Here is a 19,309-nt window from a genome sequence, read left to right as displayed (position 1 = left end):
CTGACAATTTATGTCATGAATTCACAAGGCTTGTGTACACACTTACACACACACACACACATGCACACACACAGTAGATGTGATGAAAATATAAGGTCAGCAAGTGGATGGATGAACAGGTCTTTTCCAATACTTTCACCCACAGTGCCAGGGCAACAACCCTGTAATTTCTCAGTGATGTACAACCTGGAATTGTTCCATTAAGAATGGTTGTGAGACTGACCTTGTAGAGAACCTTGTGTGTTTCTGCCTTTTCATTCAGATAAGCTGCAGTTCCCAGTGGTGATAACAGATATAAAGCTGAAAATTGAGTCTTTCTTTATGCCAGGAAATTCCCTAGCGTGCCTCTATGATCACCTTTTCAATCTTTTCTTTTTCATTCCTACTGGAATTGTATGTCGGTGTCACAGAAAATAAACTATGCATATCCCAAGTCAGTACTAAGCAGAAAAGAAACCATGAATGTTTCTCAACGAGAGCTTTAATCGTGTATTTCTAAACCTGTCTCACAGTAAAGCAGTGCCTATTGCCTTGAAATGAAATGAAAATACCTGACACATAAAGGTAGGTAAAGCTGAATTTTACTTGTACGGTGTCTGGCTTAGCAATGAATGTTCATTCAGATGGAACGAACCGAGTCGGGATCCCTATGAATATAAAATACTGCATGACAACTTTAGTGAGTCCAAGTGACCTGTGTCCACGAATGTATGTCCGACATTTGTAATTTATCCAACACAGCGGACAAAAGTGAGACTTGTTTATCATTCTCTCATTTCCCTGTTTGGCAATTTTCATCCTAGCTTATTGATTTGTGTCTGATTGCTTTCACCTGTGTAAAATCTGTGCTATAGAGTCTTGCCTGTCCTCTTGTCGACTGTCAGATCATTAGTTTGTTAAACACTGCCTGGTAAACATTAACGAGTTAATTCTGCCACTAAGATGAATCTGTTCCTTGCTTTCTGCTACATGGTCAAAGTTACCTTTGGCTGTTTCCTTTGTTACAAGGGGTCATCACCATGAGTAGCTTTGCATATTTGATTTGGCAATTTTCTTTATGCCAGATGCCCTTACTAAAGCAACCCTCAAGAGATTTGTGTCTCCTCCTGGGATCAAATGAGAGATTTTTGACTTTTATTTAATCAACTAAACTTTTCGTCATATGTGTTTTTCACCATTTGTATAAACAACTTATCAAATTGCTCATTTTCAGCTGGGTTTTTCTGTCTTATTCAACTTGTGTCTTGTGGTATTAGTATAGCCAGTTTCCTTAATATTAGCTATACTGACAAAGACAGAGACACAGAGCTCTCCCTAAACACAGACATTTAGAACTTTCTGTTTGTGACAGGCAGCCAATCACAAGATAGTTGGCTGAGAGTGAGGTTTTCCTAAAAGGGAGACAAGCTCAAACACTTTCTTTCTGACAAAGGATGAACTCAGACTTCAGCTGTTGCCAATAAAAAAAGTTAAAAAGGATCATGCAGGGAACTACAAATCATTCAATGTGCTATTCAACAAAGACAATAATCATAATAATATGGAGTTAGAATAAAGCATATTGAGTACCCTTTACGTGCCTTCTTTTCTGTGGCGATCGTGGCTCAAGAGTTGGCAGTTCGTCTTGTAATTGGAAGGTTGCTGGTTCGAGCCCCAGATTGGACAGTCTCGGTCGTTGTGTCCTTGGGCAAGACACTTCACCCACCGCCTACTGGTGATGGCCAGAGGGGCCGATGGCGCGACATGGCAGCCTCGCTTCTGTTAGTCTGCCCCAGGGCAGCTGTGGCTACAACTGTAGCTTGCCTCTACCAGTGTGTGAATATGAGAGTGAATGAATAGTGGAATTGTAAAGCGCTTTGAGGTTCTCAAAAAGTGCTATATAAATGCAATCCATTATTATTCTTTTCAGTTAACTTTTGTTCACATGATTTGTCTAAATTATAACAACAAAAAATGATGTTTCAATCATCCATCCTTTACTATTTATTGATGCTGCTTTTTTTGTTTTTTATATTTTCTATATTCTTCGAGGTTTTGGTACTTGCAGTATAGATGTAGACAGTATGCCCAGAGAAGGGGGTATGATGTGACAAGCCATCCATGTTAATGCCACAGCAATAAACTGTAAAATGGGTGTGATGATTTGTGGTATGTGCCGTAGCGTATTGATATAAATATTTGGTGTTGCTAATAGCAACTTCAAGTCAATACACTGAACTTCCATTCAGTTTCAGATTCATAGAAACTGACTCAAAATGTGCATAACACAGGCAGTGTCATGGACAGAGCAAGCCTGGGATTAATTGCTCAAGTCCCACACCATTGTTGGTTTTTTTTTTTTTTTTGCATGATTCATTGTTGATAATAATCCTTTATTACCACAAGATTGGCCACGTTTCTCATTGGCTTTAAGATTGGCTGTCCCTTGCAAATAGAAAATTTAAACAAGTGGTTGGAGATGCAATGCTAACAGCCAGAACTATATGCTTAAAATGACCATGTTAAGGTCATCTGCTTTTGGTGATATCATGCAGATCCAGAAGTACAGAAAATAAGGAAAGACAAAGGTATATTTTAAAGTGCTTTGGTGGGTTTCAGTTTTTTAAACACAAATAACTGACGCCACCTCTCATACAGTTTAGTTGTCTTGAATTATTAATTTCCCAGCAGCTCTAAAGAAAGCAAGTACATGAAATATGTTTTTGGCTGGAAAGAAGAGCTCCGTTCAAAATATTTTGGGTGTCTCGCATACGGTCAAAGATTTTTCTCCATTGAAAGAGCTGAAAGCTTGTTTATTTGTATGCAATCCTGAGGGGCTTGCACCCTCCTCTGTCACAGTCTATCTGTGTCACACACACACACACCTGTCTTCCTGAGTCAGATCTGTAGCTATGAATAATGGCAGAGTGGGCTGAGGTCAGACTGTTCAAGTGCAGGGGAAAGAGGGGAGACTCTTGCTTAAGCATCCCAGTCATATTTAATAAGTCAGAGAACAAACTCATCTTCCAAAAACTAGGCCAAATCACGCAACAATACGATATCGCCTTAGACTGCCACTTGTAACATCTGGGTGACTAAAAATGTAAGAAAGTTACCACCATTATAAAGTTACAGTTGGTGGTTCAAATACACACCCAGTCAGCTGGGAGAACAAGTTCTGGGGAGATTTAAGGTCACTGTCTCCTCGTGTAATTACTAATGATGACGATGGTGATGATAATATGCCCTTGTGCAGAGCTCATCTGATGAGGACTGACACAGCACCTCACCATTTTTTCTTGGGGGGTGAGGGGGTCTCTAGGGTTGATGCTAAACCATGGCATCAACCCATCCATCCAGCTATCCTTTTCCTCCTGCTTATCTAGGGTTTGCACAATATAAGAGAAGAAAACATCTCTTATATTAGTCCATGTTTTATCCTTTGAATCCCCTCTTGCATTTGCCATTAAATTGGGAAGGGAGACACAACAGTGTCAGAATGAGGCTCTCTGTGTTGTCGAGGTGGCAACACCCTAAGCAGCTATCAGACATCCCTCTATATTATATCAAGTGATTTTATTTTACTAACTTATTATAGTCTATGTACAGTGTCTTAAATTGTAAATTGTATCTGTTGCATTATTATGTAGGCAAATTGGAAAGCAAAAAATGAACCCTTTTAGAAACTGTTTCTCAGCCATTGTTGCTCAACGCTAATTCCACCACATTGTTGAACAAAGACTACTGCTGTTCTGCAGAGACCGTCATGTGTGCCTTTGTGACAAAAAATGGATGTCTGCTGCCACTTAGTGTATATACTGTGTCATTACAACCAATAACACATTCTAGTGCACACTGAAGCTGTTGGGTGCAGTTTACAGTGCTAGATTACCATCTAGCGGACACTATGGGTACCAGACATCTATTTTTATTATTATTATTATCATTACTACTACTAATCATTTTACCATATTTATATATATATCAATTTAACACTTTATTCTACCTGTTCAGCATGTGTGGGTGTCGCAAAAAAGGACGTAGAAATAGTGGTATTCAATTTTTTCTTTATTCTGATCATCATTACAGAACATACAATAATCAACAAAGTGCATGTGACACATAAAACAGCTCAATATTCATGGAGTGACATTGTGCATTTTGTTGCATGTATAATTACTTTTACATTTATACAAACAAAGATGTTCAAATCATACACGCTACCTTAACCTGTTTATTGCTTATACTCCTCTGCACCCCTCTACATGCATTTCACAGCAAAGGACAAGTTGCATCTAGAGCATTACAGTCTCCAGTAGTTATTACAGGCTGCAAACCATGTTGTAGGGAGGTAAAAGTTTGTTGCCCGGGCTTGTCTCTACAATAGAAAGATACAATATGAATGTTTCATTGAGCTTTATCAATAAATCATAGTTAAAGACAGACTGGAAACCAAGAACGAACTGTTGGATAGTATTCATGAGTTTGAGTGTGCGCCTTCATGAAGGTGTGCTGAGGTACATCTGCAAAGCAGGGGTGAAGATAAGGATAGTTCCCAGGATTGACACTGTTAGGAAGGCCCACAGGAAAATTCTGTCCAGCACCTGAGCCACAAATTTCCAGTCTTGTACAACCTGATGAAACAAAGAGAGACACAGAAACACAAAAGTACACAGGTGTGAGTCTGTGTTGGCGCCAAACATTTTTTTCACAGTAAAACATCCCTCATTAGGGACATGTAAATGACTCTGTGCCACTTCTGTAACAGTAAACAGATGATGTAACACGCATCCAACCCAATTCGTCCCACATCTAGTCTCCCGTTTGGCCACGCCCACCTCTCTTATAAAGTGCTCCTTTTTGATATGACGGCTGATGTAGCGAACGGAATTTGTGGCTTTCTCCAGCATTGCCAACCAAGCTTGGTTTTCATCCTCCTTCCCTCCATGGGGGCCTCTCTGCTGACCGCCACAGTGCCCAGGAACGCCCCTCCTACCCGCACCTCGACGGGGCTTCAGCTCTGGGCTTAGCATCTCAATGTCTGGGAAGTGGTATCTGCAGATAATGACACTAAATCTGTTATTTTATTTCTTTTATTTTGCATGTGTAGCTGCTAACTGAAACTGTTAGGCTTCGAAGGTTAGTTGGAAATTTTATAACTAACTCTCTTAACTAATATTTGTTTAACTAAAGCTGATCTTTGTTACCTGTCTGTGTGTCCCCTCATGCAAAGGAGTCTGGGCAGTCTCTGAAGAAAGAGGCTCTTTACCCAGGGTGCCATGGGGTGATAGGTGGCAGAGGAGCGATGGTGGACGTTAATCACAAAGACAGTGACAATAATGGAGAATGTGACAAAGATCATGATGAAGAGCAGGTACTCTCCAATTAGTGGGATCACCTGTAAATGTAAAGATGAGACAGGTATTCAGCTGTGTACAAACATCAGTAATACTTCCATCCATCCAGCTATCTTTTTTCTTCCACTTATCTGGGGCTCTGTCAAGGTGGCAACAGCCTAAGCAGATACCAGACCTCCCTCTCCCGAACCACCTCCTCCAGCTACCTCCTCCAGCTTATCCAGGGGAGCACCAAAGTATATCCTGGGTCTACCCCGGGTCCGTCCCCAGTAGGACATCCCCAGCTGTAAATGTCATTCTTTCGATCACTAACCAAAGCTCGTGACCATAGGTGAGGGTGTGGACGCAGGTCGACCAGTAAATCAAGAGCGCCCCTAAACTATCTTTTCACCACTTTGGACTGGTGCAGCATCCATATAACTGCAGCAGTGGCCCCAATCTGTCCGTTACTTCCCCATTATCATTACTCATGAACAAGACTGTAGGATAGTTCCTCCACTCACTAATCAGCAAAATTTGGAATATTATCCAAATTTAAAGAAAAATTTATGTCATGTAGTAGTGGTTTAAGAGACCTGAGTTTGTTTCACTGGCTTTTTAGGATGCACTGTATATAACATAAATAAATTCTTTTGATTCCTTGTGGTAGAATTTACTTTTTCTCATGTACTCTGCAGAAGATTACAAGTCTTTTGTGCATTATGTTTGAAAAGACCTCTGCTCAGGCTCGTGGCTACTAAATGACTGGAATTACGTGACATCATATAACTCAGTGTACCTCCTAGACTCCAAGATGTATAAGTCGTTTCACCTTAGCAACTCTATCAGGAGATTCAAGGAGCTGTTAATGAAGCAGAGACTGTACCCACCCACATGTTTCAGAGAAGAGCTATAGTTTAACACTGTAAGATGCCAGTGTAGATGTTTAAAATACAATTTCATGCCTTTTTTTTCTTTTTTTGCTGTCATGGATGAAATTTGTTTATATTTAACAAAAATTGCTTTAAAAATATTTAATGATGAACAAAGTGCATTTCTGATGTGTTTCAAAGCTTGTTAAATATAGATTTTATTCATTTGCAAAAAAATACTAATTAGTCTAATACATTTAAAAAGCATGGTACACATTTTAAGAACTTTTATAGCATTTCTACTTACTTCTTGTTTAAACTATCCTCTGTAATAACATATTAACCCTGAATAAAACATTCAGGCAACATTATAATAGTCTATGAAATATGCCTCGTAGTGGGCTACAGACTGAAAAGTCATTGATTCTGTCATTGCCTTTGAAAGTAGTTTTTTCTGAAGGCTTTTTTGTTTTTCTCTGCTGCTTGGTTAATAGAGCTGACATGCAGTTCAAACAGCAGGTAATTGAGAAGGTTGGGGTTGTGCTCCATTTTAATTAGAGCATGCTGTAATTAAGATTGTAGTTAGGATAACTGAACACAGAAGAAAGAAAAATGGATTCAAAAATAAATAAATAATAATCATAATATAGCCCAGTAAAAACTTGACTATGGAGAAACACTGACATAGATTACCCACCTTTGAGGATGAAGGGATAATTTCTTCTATGACCAGCAGGAACACAGTGAGCGATACCAGCACCGATGTTGAAAGTGAAAGTTTCTCTCCTTCGTCTGATGGCAAATAGAATACCAGCACAGTAAGGAAGGACAGGCCAAGGCAGGGGATGATGAGGAAGAGGGTGTAGAACAAGGGCAACCTTTTAAGGATGAAGGAGTATGTGACAAATGGATACCAGTAAACCCCATCCCTCCTACTTCCCTTTACTCCAGTGGCATTGAGGATCTCCCATTCGCCATTATCAAAGAAGTCTTTACGATCCACGTAGTGGTCCACCAGGACAAGATCCACCATATTTCCATCGTAAGTCCAGGAACCGAACTTCATGGAGCAGTTCTGTCGGTCAAAGGGGAAGAAGGTGACATCCATGGTGCAGGACGACTTATAGCTGGCGGGTGGAGTCCATGTTATGGTGCCATCCCAGCGCACAATGGCTTTAGTCATCAGTGAACCTTCAAAGCGACCATCAGCACTGGGAGAAAATGGAAAGAAATGGAAAAGAGAGAGGAAAAAAGGCTGAAGTCACAAAAGTGAGGCAAGGGAGGCAAAAAACAAAGCCACTGAGCAATGCCTCAGAATGTGGTACCAATGTGTGTAGAGTGTTGTGCAACTCACTTTTCATACAGAACAATATCAGGCAGCCATATTGTCTCCGAAGGCACTCTGATAGAGGTAATGCCCCCATAATCATCAGGGTTCCACTTCAGCTTCACATCAACCCACTCCTATAAAAACACAAACAATACCACAATGACCCACTGATACATTAAGCCTACAAGCTAAGTGCATGCAGTTTCTGCACACATGGTACTGTCCATGGTACCATCCATGCGCAGCACCATGGACATCACCAGGCTGCTCGCTCAGCAGGAATGGAACGGACACTAGAATATGTTTTCCACCAGTATACTTCTCCTTATTTTTAAGGAGAAGTATACTGGTGATTTTACTTGCAAATACAATCTAAGATTATTTATTTTTTGCCCTTGTCATTGTGGTTTAAAAAAACGACTTTCTATTTCTATCAAGAGCTCACTCGCAGAATTTTTACTAAATAATTTATAATTAGAATAATTAACACTAAAGAAACTGTACAATGCGGCAGATATAAAGTAATGTTTACAATCAGGTGTAAACAGTAATAAGAATGGGACCAATTCTTAATACTTTTTTGCTGTTCTTTTGCTGATCTGACGTCTGATATCTCTTGTAGAAAGTAACACTAGTGTGAGACATTTTAAAGGATGGATTGGGAATCATTAAAAGGTTATTACTGAAAGGCTGAAAATAAAAAAAAAAAGGCAAAAGCAGTATGTAAAGGTTAAAGCTACCCCCATCTATTATATATCTATGCATGTTTATTATCTTTATCTATTATACATCTTGTGTCAGCCAATTTACTATTGACCAAGGCCAGAGATGTATTGTTCCGTGAGTCCGACACAGGTTTCAAAAGATCATCTCTTGCTGTAGTGCAGTCATTCAGGATCCAGCCTCCTCTTAAATGGACTTTGAACCTCTCCAAATGTAATAAAATATACAAAAGCAAAATTTAACAGTGTGTTAAAGATGGGCACATTTCTTGCCTCTCCTCACAATGTGCCTCTGGAAATATGCGTAAATGGAAAATGTTTTATTGAGATTCATGTGCTCAAGTTTTATTGTCTTTTAAAAATAATAATAATAAATCGATAATTACTCCATAATAATCATTATTTTATATATACACAATGGTACATTTATGCCTTTATTTAATCATGTAGTCTCATTCATTTATATCTTCTTGTCCATGGACACCAAAAAAAACCCTTATCAAAATGTGAATAATAACAGTAAAAATTAGCTTACTGAAAATTAAAGATCCTATAATTTGTAAGCAGTAGAGCTAGTATTCACCTGCCAGAGCCAAACATTTGTAGTCATTAGCTGGTTCTTTTCATCCTGCAAGACAAAAAAAGAATAAAATACCAAGTTCATTATTTATAAATCTACTTACTTGAAATGATAAGTGAAGCTAATGAGGAGGTGAGCAGCAAACCCAAAGCTGGAGACAAAAAGCTGAGTGGCATTGAAGAAAGGACATAAGCCTAAAAAGGTTGATGGGTTAATTGCTTCTTCAGCTTCCTACTTAATAAGTGCAGTGGAACAGCTTTTGGGGTCTCGCACATATTTTAGAGTTTCTCACTTTTGAGTACAAACAATATTGGACAAAAAAAAAAAAAGAGATAGGTTACTCCAAATGACACTTTCACTTGGAAAATAGTATATAATAAAGACATGGTTTACTATTCCTGCAATCTTACTCCTATCTTGTGCTATACAAAATAATGAAACCCACTGTATAAAAACACATTAGAGAGGGTGGTAGAGGATTACCAGGAGAAGGTCAAAGACAGAATACATTCCATGTGGAGTTTGAGAGCAGAAAAAGTATAAAGTATTAAGAAAGATGAAAATCTATGAAATCGATTTTGTCTACTCTCGTGAGCTTGTGAGGCATACCTGACTGCAACATTTAATTAATTTGGTATAAATATTTGCAGTTTAGACAGAAAACCAGAAGATGGCACTCTTCTAAATGTTATCTTTTCAGGGAGAAGTACAAATGTGAAATGCTGATGTAGTAAAACTGTTGCCCTCTTTAGACTTGGGACAAGCAGCTTTGTGAGCACATACTTGTGTGAATAATAAATGAAATCTGATTCCTCTCAGCTTGATGGCCTCATTACTTCCTCTCCCACTGCATGTACAAGTCCACTTTGGACTTCACTTTTAGTCTTTCTTCTTCTCTCTTTGTTGTTACTCTCTCTTCCTTTTGAGGTCCTTTAAATCCCTCTCGACACCCTTCTCCTTGTTTATCCTCACTGAAGGCTTCATCTCTACAATAGTTTGTTTTTTACCTCCATATATAACATTTACACCTATTGTAAGCTCCATCTGTCTATTGCCTTGCTTACCTATCTTCTAGTTCTCCTGCTGCTGTCTCTCCTCTTTTCTTATTTCCACACACTCCTCTCTCTTGTTCCTGTGAATAACCCATTTCTCCTCAGACGATTATAACAGGATTGTATTAACCATATTACATATTAATCTATGTTAATTTATGCAGAGTCACAGACACAGCTGTGTATTCACCTGAATCTACTTTGCTCAAGAATTTGATCAATACCAACTGACAAAATTACCCAAATCCTTGTAATTGTGACCTAATATTATATAAAAATATTGGGTAGAGTAAGCAGTGTCAACAAGCAGAGGCAATGTATAGAGCAATTTAACTAACTTGGCATTACTATACACACTGTATACCTCCTGCAGGTTTATGGATGTGCATGTTATTTCCTCACCACATCAACCAGCTGTGAGATCTTTAGTCCAAAGCGTACAGTGATGGTGTCATTGGCGTGCTGAACAGGCCGCACCCACTTCTGGTAACCTCTGAAAAGGTTCCTCAGCAGAGAATCCTCCAACTCTGCCAGCGACACAAAATCTTCCTGGACTGGAAGGAGGGGGAGAAGGTAGTAGGGATAAGGCCAGAAAGGAAAAATGTAAGACTGTTGTACGTCGTAAAAAGCAGGAGCAGCTGCCACACACTTGTAAAGGAATAGATGTGCTTCTGGAATCAATGCAGATCAGTACACACATCACATAAACCTTTTGTGTCACTATTTATGGGGTAAAACTGTGGAATAGTTTTACTATAGATCTACAGCAATGCTCACGAATTAGTAAGTTCATGAAAATACTTCGAAAACTGATTTTGGAAGAATATGATACCGATAAAGATGATCACCCATTGTATGTATAAAAATATCAAATTATATCCAAATTATATCAATCACGGTAGCCATGTTTATATAGGTTCTCCTCGTGTATTGTGTGGAGTATGTGATGATGGGAATTAGGTGAATTATGTGGGATCAATAAGATGTTGAGCAGGGGTAGGAATTAATAAGTATGTTCATACTTCTTCCTACTCCTTTTCAGACCAAACAGTGTTACATTATGTCAGACGATTTTGTTTTATTTCATTATATATTTTTTTTGTTTATCTGAACACATACGTGTGTGTGTGTGTATATCTACATATATATTCGTATCTGTAAATGAAAATATATGTAGTGTGTATATATTGTTTTTTTGTTTTATATGTCTGAAACAAATAAAGATACAATACAATACAACAATAATTACTCATATTTCACACAGACTGTACCTGAACTTAACATTTGACCCCCCCCCTCTCCTTTTGATGTGTGTAAGTACAATGATTAAACTCAGCTCTTTATTTACCTAAATTAAGGTCATTTACACTCAGTGATTTCACATTCTTTTGACCATTGTGGCTTTCAATGCTGCTCTTCTAACATGCTGTTTCATTACTGTGCAGCTGTGCAAACCTTTTACTGTATAAGACACCGCCACACTAGCAGCTTAGTAAGGCTCAAAATGATGGTGGTAATATGATGATATTTAACAGGTTTCATTTTTACAGTGTTCACATTTACACACTAACACGTCATAGCAAGTTTAGCACTTGGAATCATTTCCAGATATTTTATTTCCTTAATTGTCAAATTACTTTTGAAAATAGAGGCCTATGTGTAAAAATGGCTGTCATGGGCTAGCAAGTTAATTTAACACTTGTGTGAGACCCTCTGAATTAATCCACTGTGGTGGCAAAATTATATATAAAAATGTCAAAGGCCCAAACTTTGTTGACCTGATTGTACATCATAAAGTGCATTACTTAAAAGTAAAACTAGTTGAACCTCTAAACAAATGGCTACTTACCTCATATACACTCAACATTCATGTGCAAAACAGATCTGCACATAACTGTCACACTTTTCCAAGTTTTACATGTTTAAGTTATGCATGAACGAGCTCTACCACATGTCTCCGGAGTCTCAAAAATAAGTGGGATAAAAAATTAAGTCAGGGCCTTAGAGTCAGGCATGAACACACAGTCAGCCTCGGACTGACAGCTGGTCATGGCCGAGCGAATGCATCTAAGCTCCCAAGGCTGACAAGATGATCATACTGACATGATCACCTCAGACAGAACAATCGCCAGGGGAAACAAAAAGAGCTCAGAGCGCTTTGTGCAGTCAGGCACAAGACATAATAGCCAGTTAAAGAGTGACGCTCATGCTGAACAGGAAACAGTGCAATGAAGGAACAGTGCATTCATTTCAACAAGCCGGGAGATGTTTTTTTTTTTTTTAGGTAAACAGTTATAGAGGAGAACATGCAAGATTATGATGTGAATTTCAGTTTAGTTCATCTTTGCTAAAATATACATGTATGAGTTTGAAACCTAGACTGAGTAGAAAAAAACTACTCTTTGTGTGTAAGTAAGATGCAAATGACAGCAGCATCCATTGGACGCTCAGAGCATTATGTGGTATTTGTACTTGAGAGTCACACAAGAGCCTCCCACAGTAACTCTGTGGCTTTATCAGCTCAAAGCTTGGAGCAATTGTCTGCATAAGAGCCCGATATTTGGCACAGCCTATGGTAGTGTTGCAACAGAAGCTGATAGACAGAAAAGAGAAGTTTGAATCAACAGCCTCTAAAATGAGAGGAATGCTGCAGAGGAGTGGAGAGTGCTGATAAGAGAAAGAGTGAGACAGAGTGACCCAAAGCAATTCCCTCTAGAATATAAGAGAGACAGAAACAGGGGGAAGGGGAGAGGTTGCTACAGAAGGGTACACTAACTGGGGCAAGGGGAATGAGAACAGGCAGAAAAAAAGATAGAAGTGAGAAAACAAACTCCCACTTCCACTTGCATCTTAATGCAGCGACATTGCTCTCTGCTAAGCAATGCAATCTTCTTTTCGTCCTACATTTTGGTATACAGTCGTGATATAATATTTTAGCTGGAGAGGGAGATAAGAAGGGCATCCCTATTTATATAATTATTAATAAATAATATAGGAAACTAGGTTTATTTTAGATTGCATTTAAAATGTAATCTGCAATAATTTATTCTGTTTTTGGCTTTTTGGGAGGGCTATGGTAAATAATGATCTAGTGGCCACAATAATTCGAGCCAAAATGACTTAGCAAGCAAGAACAGCCTTGTAATGAAAGATGACTAGAGACCTGACAGTTGCAATAACAAAAGTTCAGAAGTCCTGAAGTGAAGAGAAAACCTGCCAGAATGACAACGCTTTCAACAGCTCAAGCTTTTATGGTAGAATACCTAGACAGAAGTCACTTGAGTAAAAGAGACTTGTGAGACTGTCAACTCTTTTTATTTTATTTGGTCTTACAAACTTGGTTTCTAACCAGATACTTACTCTAGATTTCATTACATTGGCCTCTAGTAATTCTCTGCAGAATCTTGGAGTCCATTTTGACCGGGACATGTCCTTCAACATGCATATTAAGCTAATATGTAGGACTGCTTTCTTGTATTTGTGCAATATCTATAAAAGAAACAGACTGAGTGGGTCTGAAAGACAAACGGAACTATTTCAGCAGAACTCCAAGCTCCAAGCTCACTCCATGCTTTATTGACTCCCTTGTTGATTCCTTATCAATCATCTCTGAGCCAGAACACAATAAAGAAAATGAGGAAAATGAAAGGCTTGTATATGACTATGCATGCTGGCACTGGTAAAAATAATAAAAGCTTGGAGTCATATCATTCAGATTAATTAGAAAATCTGGAAATGGTTTTCTACTCCCATCCCTACTCATTATCTGGTGGGTACAATCCATGCAATTAACTGTACTGTAGGAATGTGTCTCTGTGTCACGGACAGAGAAATGGGTGAAAGAATAGCAATGATTGCAGCCAAATGCAGAGAGGTCCTTGAAGAAGTTCTGAAATGTAAATACCTCATGAAGTGGTGATGCTGAAACTTAAAGCATGACAGTGAAGTGAAGCATCCAGCTAGGTCAACACTTGCATGGCTTCAGGACAGGTTTCTCATCATTAACCCTACCAAGAGTCTAAACCTAACCCTATGCAATATTTGTAGAAAGACTAAAAGATGAGAGTTTACAGATGCTTCCCATTTAATATAATGGTGCCTGAGAAGAACACCTTGGAAGTATTTCAATAAATTGCCCCAGTTCAGACATGTCCTGTAGAGACTTACCTGTACAGACTCAAAGCTGCCATTGAATCTATAAGGATATGAATGAACATTCTGAATGTTTGTACATATAACAGATATAAATTTGCTTTTTTTTTAAAAAAATTATGCAAACATTTGATAGTTATTGGTCATCAATTGAGGGAAAAAACATGCAAAGGACAAAAAAAATACAGTGTGGGTAAAATGTGAAGGGTGTGTGTGCGTGCATGCATGTGTGTGTGTGTGTGTGTGTGTGTGTGTGTGTGTGTGTGCATGGACACAAATATACCGTGTATTTTTTTCATTTTTAGATTCCTCTTGTTCTCTGTTGGGTGTGCTGCCATAAGTTAAAGCACATGCTGTGTTCATATGCAGACAGATTACCTACTATTGCATCAGATCCGCTCTCAGTTTGTAAAGACTTGAAATGGGGCAACAACACACTCAGCTGAATCCATCTATCTCCCATCACAACAGGAAGCAGCCCATCTCGAGATTCTCATCAACAAAAACCCAGGAGCCCCTGTAGTCAAACACCACAGGGATGGATTCCTCTACAAGGGCCAACGCCCTCCCTCAGAGAGACGCTTACTGACCCTGCACTATGTGAGTGTGTGCATATTTGACTGAGCAAAGGTAAAGAGGAAAGTATTGATCAGAACACACACACTGTGATGGTTGGAAGGATGCGGTTGCGTCTCTGTGGGGAAATTATAATGCATTAGGTCGAATGTGTGTGTGTGTGTGTGTGTGTGTGTGTGTGTGTGTGTGTGTGTGTGTGTGTGTGTGTGTGTGTCTGAGAGAGTAAAAGAGATTTGTTGATGATTGATAGAGACAAAGGAGTGACCCAGCATGCAAACATGCACCCTGCCTCCTCCTCAATTTGAAGCACCCCATGGGTGACAACTGGTATGATCACCTTGACGTGACTACCATCTGTTCACATAGAGCGACAGCAGGATGCACCACTGCGAGGGGTAATATGAGAGAAGGAAACTGGAGGGGAACATCTTTTTTGGTCACACACCAGTGCATATGAACAACACTTTAACTTTATATTCTAACTCCACTGTCACTGTTTCAGTCTCAGCAAGTTGACAGAGGTTTTGATGTTTATTGGTCTGTCTGTGTGTCAACAGAATTATGCAAAAACAGTCAAGCTGAACCTCTTAACATTCACCAGGTCACTCATGACATATATGGTAATCACTAGGATTTTCGGGGGGGGGGGGGGTAATTCACATACTAAAGAATCATATTTAAAGAAACTACAGGTTGTATCACTTAACCACTAGGGGACTAATGAAGTATTATCTTTTCATTGTTATAATAATGGAAAAGTAGGAAGCGAGCTTTGAATGCTGAGGGGTAATTTCAGCATTTCCCCTTATCCATGAAAAGTGATTTAAGTGACTCTAAATGTGGCATGGCTGTTGGTGCCAGACAGGCCGGTCTGAGTAGTTCAGAAACTGCTGATCTACAGGGAAGGTTTACAGAGGATGGTATGAAAAAGATAAAATATCCCGTGAGCAGCAGTTCTCAGAGTAAAACTGCCAAGCTGACAGGAAAGCAACAGTAACTCAACTAACCATTCATTACAACCAAAGTATGCAAAGAGCATCTTATAATATACTTTCTTGGCACACTTTGAGCATCATTTAAACACTATGTCCTTCCTAAACATTGTTGCTGACTGCATTCATACCTCTATCGCCACAGTGTACCCATTTTCTGATGGTTTCTTCCAGCAGGATAATGTGCCACGTCACAAAGTTCATACATCGGATCTCATTCCACCTTTGTTATATAATGGAATGGGAGATTCACATTTTTGATGCGCAACTGACATATCTGCAGCATGTAATAGATGCTATAATGTCAGTATGAGCCAAAATCTCTGAAGAAAGCTTCCAGCACCTTGTCCGTCTAAACCATGAAGTATTAAGGCAAAAGGTCAAGGCCACTGAGATGAAGTGGATTTACACAGGCATGTGCACAAACACACAAACAGATAAACAACTTTAGATTGTTAATTTGTGTCTGCGTGTTAAAGTAATATCTGCCCACGCTCACACACACACATGACAGCAGGAAGAAGAGACAGCAGTTTGATCGTGGACTTCTGTTCTGCCATCTCTGTGTCACAGTATTTTGCTCAATATATTTCATATCAAATTCTATGAGGCATAGCCCGCTCACGGCTTTATTATGTAAGGGAATTCTTCTCTCCCATTGCTGTGAATATGTATTGTATTTATACCGTCCCTTATTGTTCTACTGTAGTGTTATAAAGCCCATTCTTAGTCACACATCCCAAGGGGGGGCGCTGTGAACTCACTCTTTAATAAATCATAAACATGCTCTTTCACCTGACCCCATCGTTTTGTCCTGCGCCCTGATTAAAAACTATAATCATATTTAAACTACATAGCATGATCGCCTCTTTTTAAAACACCTTTCTCACTGGGCAGAGCCGTGGCACGTTAGCCAATTAGTGTGAATATTGAGGATATAACGTGTTTCGATTTAACTAGACGCAATTCTCCTGCTCAATCTTCTGTCAGTTTGAGCTTTTGTTTTGTACAAATTAGATTTTCTGTCCTGACAGTTGTGCAGCTTCAGCAGTTTAAAGACGAGTGTTTCCAGATTCTTACCTTGCATCGTAGCTTTCCCAAGAGCCACGCAGAACCACAACACCGCAACCGCAAACTTCATCTTTCCTCCTGTCATCAACGAGACCGAGTGGATATTTCCACAGCGAAGATCAAATTATCTGACTGTTCATCCCTGCATGCATCTCAGCAGCCAAGTGGGACCTCCGGAGTGTCACCGCCGTGATGTGCAGTTTAAATAATGAAGGACGGTCGGTTGTTGGTGGCTTTGTACAACACGCACCGCCTTCACGCTGCGAAACACCACCTTGTGTCGAATATGTGTGTGTGTGTGTGTGTGTGTGTGTGTGTGTGTGTGTGTGTGTGTGTGTGTGTGTGTGTGTGTGTGTGTGTGTTTTGTTTTTTTCCTTGTCTTGGTTCTGTCGCCTGTTGGGTTTCTCTGCACCTTCTTTTCGTGCGTGTCCCGTCGCAGAGATGGATCCTGCCCGAGCTGAGATGGGCTGAGGGCGGGACAGAAGAGGGCTGGCTTGTCATACTGTGGGATGTAGGGGGGAGGACAGATCTGGTCCCCAATCAGAGAAAAAAATAAAGAAATAAAAAATAAAATACATTTCTGTGTGAGCAGTACTAGCCTCTATGATTAGGAAATTACATGCATGGTCTTATTATTAATGTTAAATATTCCAAAGTAGTGCAGCTCAGTGCAATTCGACACTCGTCAAATACGAATGATGCCAAAAAAAAAAAAAAAAAAAAGCATAATGAAAAAGAAGATTAAACTTGGCTGTGTTGTCTCCAGTTCAGAGTTACAGGTTGTTACATGTTTTATTCAGTGATGAGTGTGGTGGGGAGATGCTCGCTTGAATCTGTTACCCCACCACAAAGCGATGGCATGCTGCACGGACTGCACTTCATCGTCACTTACACGAATATTGCAAGTGTAAGAAAGAGCGGTGGTTTGCATATTCAACAAGTAAGGTAACTCTAAAAACGTTATATAAACCACAAAACTTGAAATAAATACCAAGTAGGTTGTTCCAGAGCTGAATTTCTAGTACATAAAATCCTGTTTGAGTTTTAACAGACAGTGTTTGCTTGCTAAGCCATGACAGGAATAGTACAACAAAGAAGGAATTTAATAATGAGAAGACTAACTTTAAAAGATACACGCTAAGATACACACCAGCTGCTGAAGCGACCCACTTTTTTTTCCTTTCCTCAACCCTTCTGAAGTTACATGTTCACACAAGGAGCAAATAATTGTGATGGACTGCAGTACTTATTGCTTTACTTGCAATAGTGCTGATGTGGTGAAGCACTTTGGTTTATGATTAATGGCTTAAGATAATCTTTCAGGAAGCAGTGACCTGTAAGTTTCCAAGAAGCGCATTACACAGTTTTATAGGTAGTGCATTATCATTACTCATCAGAGAGCGGAACTGATGCTTCATTCATTCGACTAGACAGAAAAAGACACTTACGCTATGCAAGCCATGTTATGTCCATATACATATGCATGCCGTGCTCCGATCTTTTTGGCTGGGTGTGGTTGTATAACACAAAGAAACGGAATCAATCATAATAATATAAATACACTGAGCAGGGGATGATAAAAGCATCCAGTGACTGGAACTATGCTGTAGACTCTGGCACATCACTTCCTGAAACTAAATCTGATTAGAGGTTATAATGTATGTGGGCATCGTAGACCTTGATTAGAGCCTGAATCCACAAGGCTGAAGATACTCACGCAATTATTTTTATGTATTTTTTTATTCCAAAGCTATCACCTTTCACTTATAAAAGGTAAAGTAGGAGAAAAGCACTTACTGCAGCACAATCTATCTAATTACTTGCAGTACAAGCTGAGCAGATGAGATGATCTAACTATCGATTTTTAAAATGTTCCATACAGTATTTGGATACTGAGAAATATCTATCGCCTTCAGTTATAATCACATCACTACCAGTTGTCAGCAGTGTAACAGACAGAGAATTTGACCAACTGACAATGACCAGGCTTCCCAATCGGTCAAGCAACTTTACCTTTCTCATATGTAATATAAAATGCATCGTGTCACTGTTTAAAAGACAACTAGTAGAAAACAAATAGAGTGTGAAGAATGGGGTTGATTTATTGAGGCACAACAGGCCAGCAGCCAGCCCATCTGACACAGAGCAGACAGTTCAGATTCATTTGCTTTGTGTCATTTATGCAGGCAATCAAATGAGCAGTCGGTTGACTCGTAAACAACTCATGGCGATTTAGTGAAGAAGATGGAATCCCACTCTCTCTGCTAATTAAGTTTGAGCTAACAGCAGCTGGAAGAAGAACTGTAAGGTGAATCATCCTGCACCTACACACAAACACACATGCAGGTCACATGCTTGAAAATCTGCCACTCGGCTGCTTTTGTTGGCTTTGTGTGTCTCATTAAATGCCATCTTATGCCAGCACCTGATCACTGCTCTGGTATTGCCAAGATTTGCCCAGGGGGACAGCCCAGCCTATCTGTCTCAAACACACATAGATAAACACATTCCTGTCAAGTAAGGAAAACCTTCATGTTTATCTAACACACAAACAACCTATGCCTCTTCTGTGTCAATGTAAACAAACTGAAAGTGGATGCTTTTAGAGTCTTGTTATCCAACGATGGTTGTAAATGTAGATTCTGGA

At 39.4% G+C, this 19,309-nt stretch overlaps 1 protein-coding gene across 1 annotated transcript; it reads right to left on the bottom strand.

The window, feature by feature from the left end:
- Window positions 1–4,031: 4,031 nt before the first annotated feature.
- On the bottom strand, window positions 4,032–17,157 carry LOC146573211 (neuronal acetylcholine receptor subunit non-alpha-3). Its single transcript, XM_085277872.1, has 8 exons — window positions 16,672–17,157; window positions 10,274–10,425; window positions 8,823–8,867; window positions 7,542–7,651; window positions 6,885–7,398; window positions 5,187–5,377; window positions 4,818–5,034; window positions 4,032–4,613 (listed from the first exon to the last, which is right to left on the bottom strand). The coding sequence occupies exons 1-8, from the start codon at window positions 16,745–16,747 to the stop codon at window positions 4,479–4,481; spliced, it is 1,440 nt and encodes a 479-aa protein (XP_085133998.1). The 5' UTR covers window positions 16,748–17,157; the 3' UTR covers window positions 4,032–4,478.
- Window positions 17,158–19,309: the final 2,152 nt, after the last annotated feature.

Source organism: Mchenga conophoros, linkage group LG6 (genome assembly GCF_057382185.1).
Source record: "Mchenga conophoros isolate Kocher_MC1m ecotype Shallow Benthic linkage group LG6, M_conophoros_male_GT1.1, whole genome shotgun sequence".
NCBI classification, from domain to species: Eukaryota; Metazoa; Chordata; class Actinopteri; order Cichliformes; family Cichlidae; genus Mchenga; species Mchenga conophoros.
Note: the sequence above shows the minus strand (reverse complement) of the source record. Positions and strands in the feature narration are given on the sequence as shown.

What these genes read in the sequence shown, in the direction of transcription:
- LOC146573211 (XM_085277872.1), bottom strand. Translation starts at nt 16,747, where the DNA reads ATGACAGGAGGAAAGATGAAGTTTGCGGTTGCGGTGTTGTGGTTCTGC. An exon ending in ATGAGGGGACACACAGACAG is followed by an intron (nt 5,035 to 5,186) that starts GTAACAAAGATC and finishes CATTATCTGCAG; the next exon opens with ATACCACTTCCCAGACATTG. An exon ending in AGGAGCACTTTATAAGAGAG is followed by an intron (nt 4,614 to 4,817) that starts GTGGGCGTGGCC and finishes TTGTTTCATCAG; the next exon opens with GTTGTACAAGACTGGAAATT.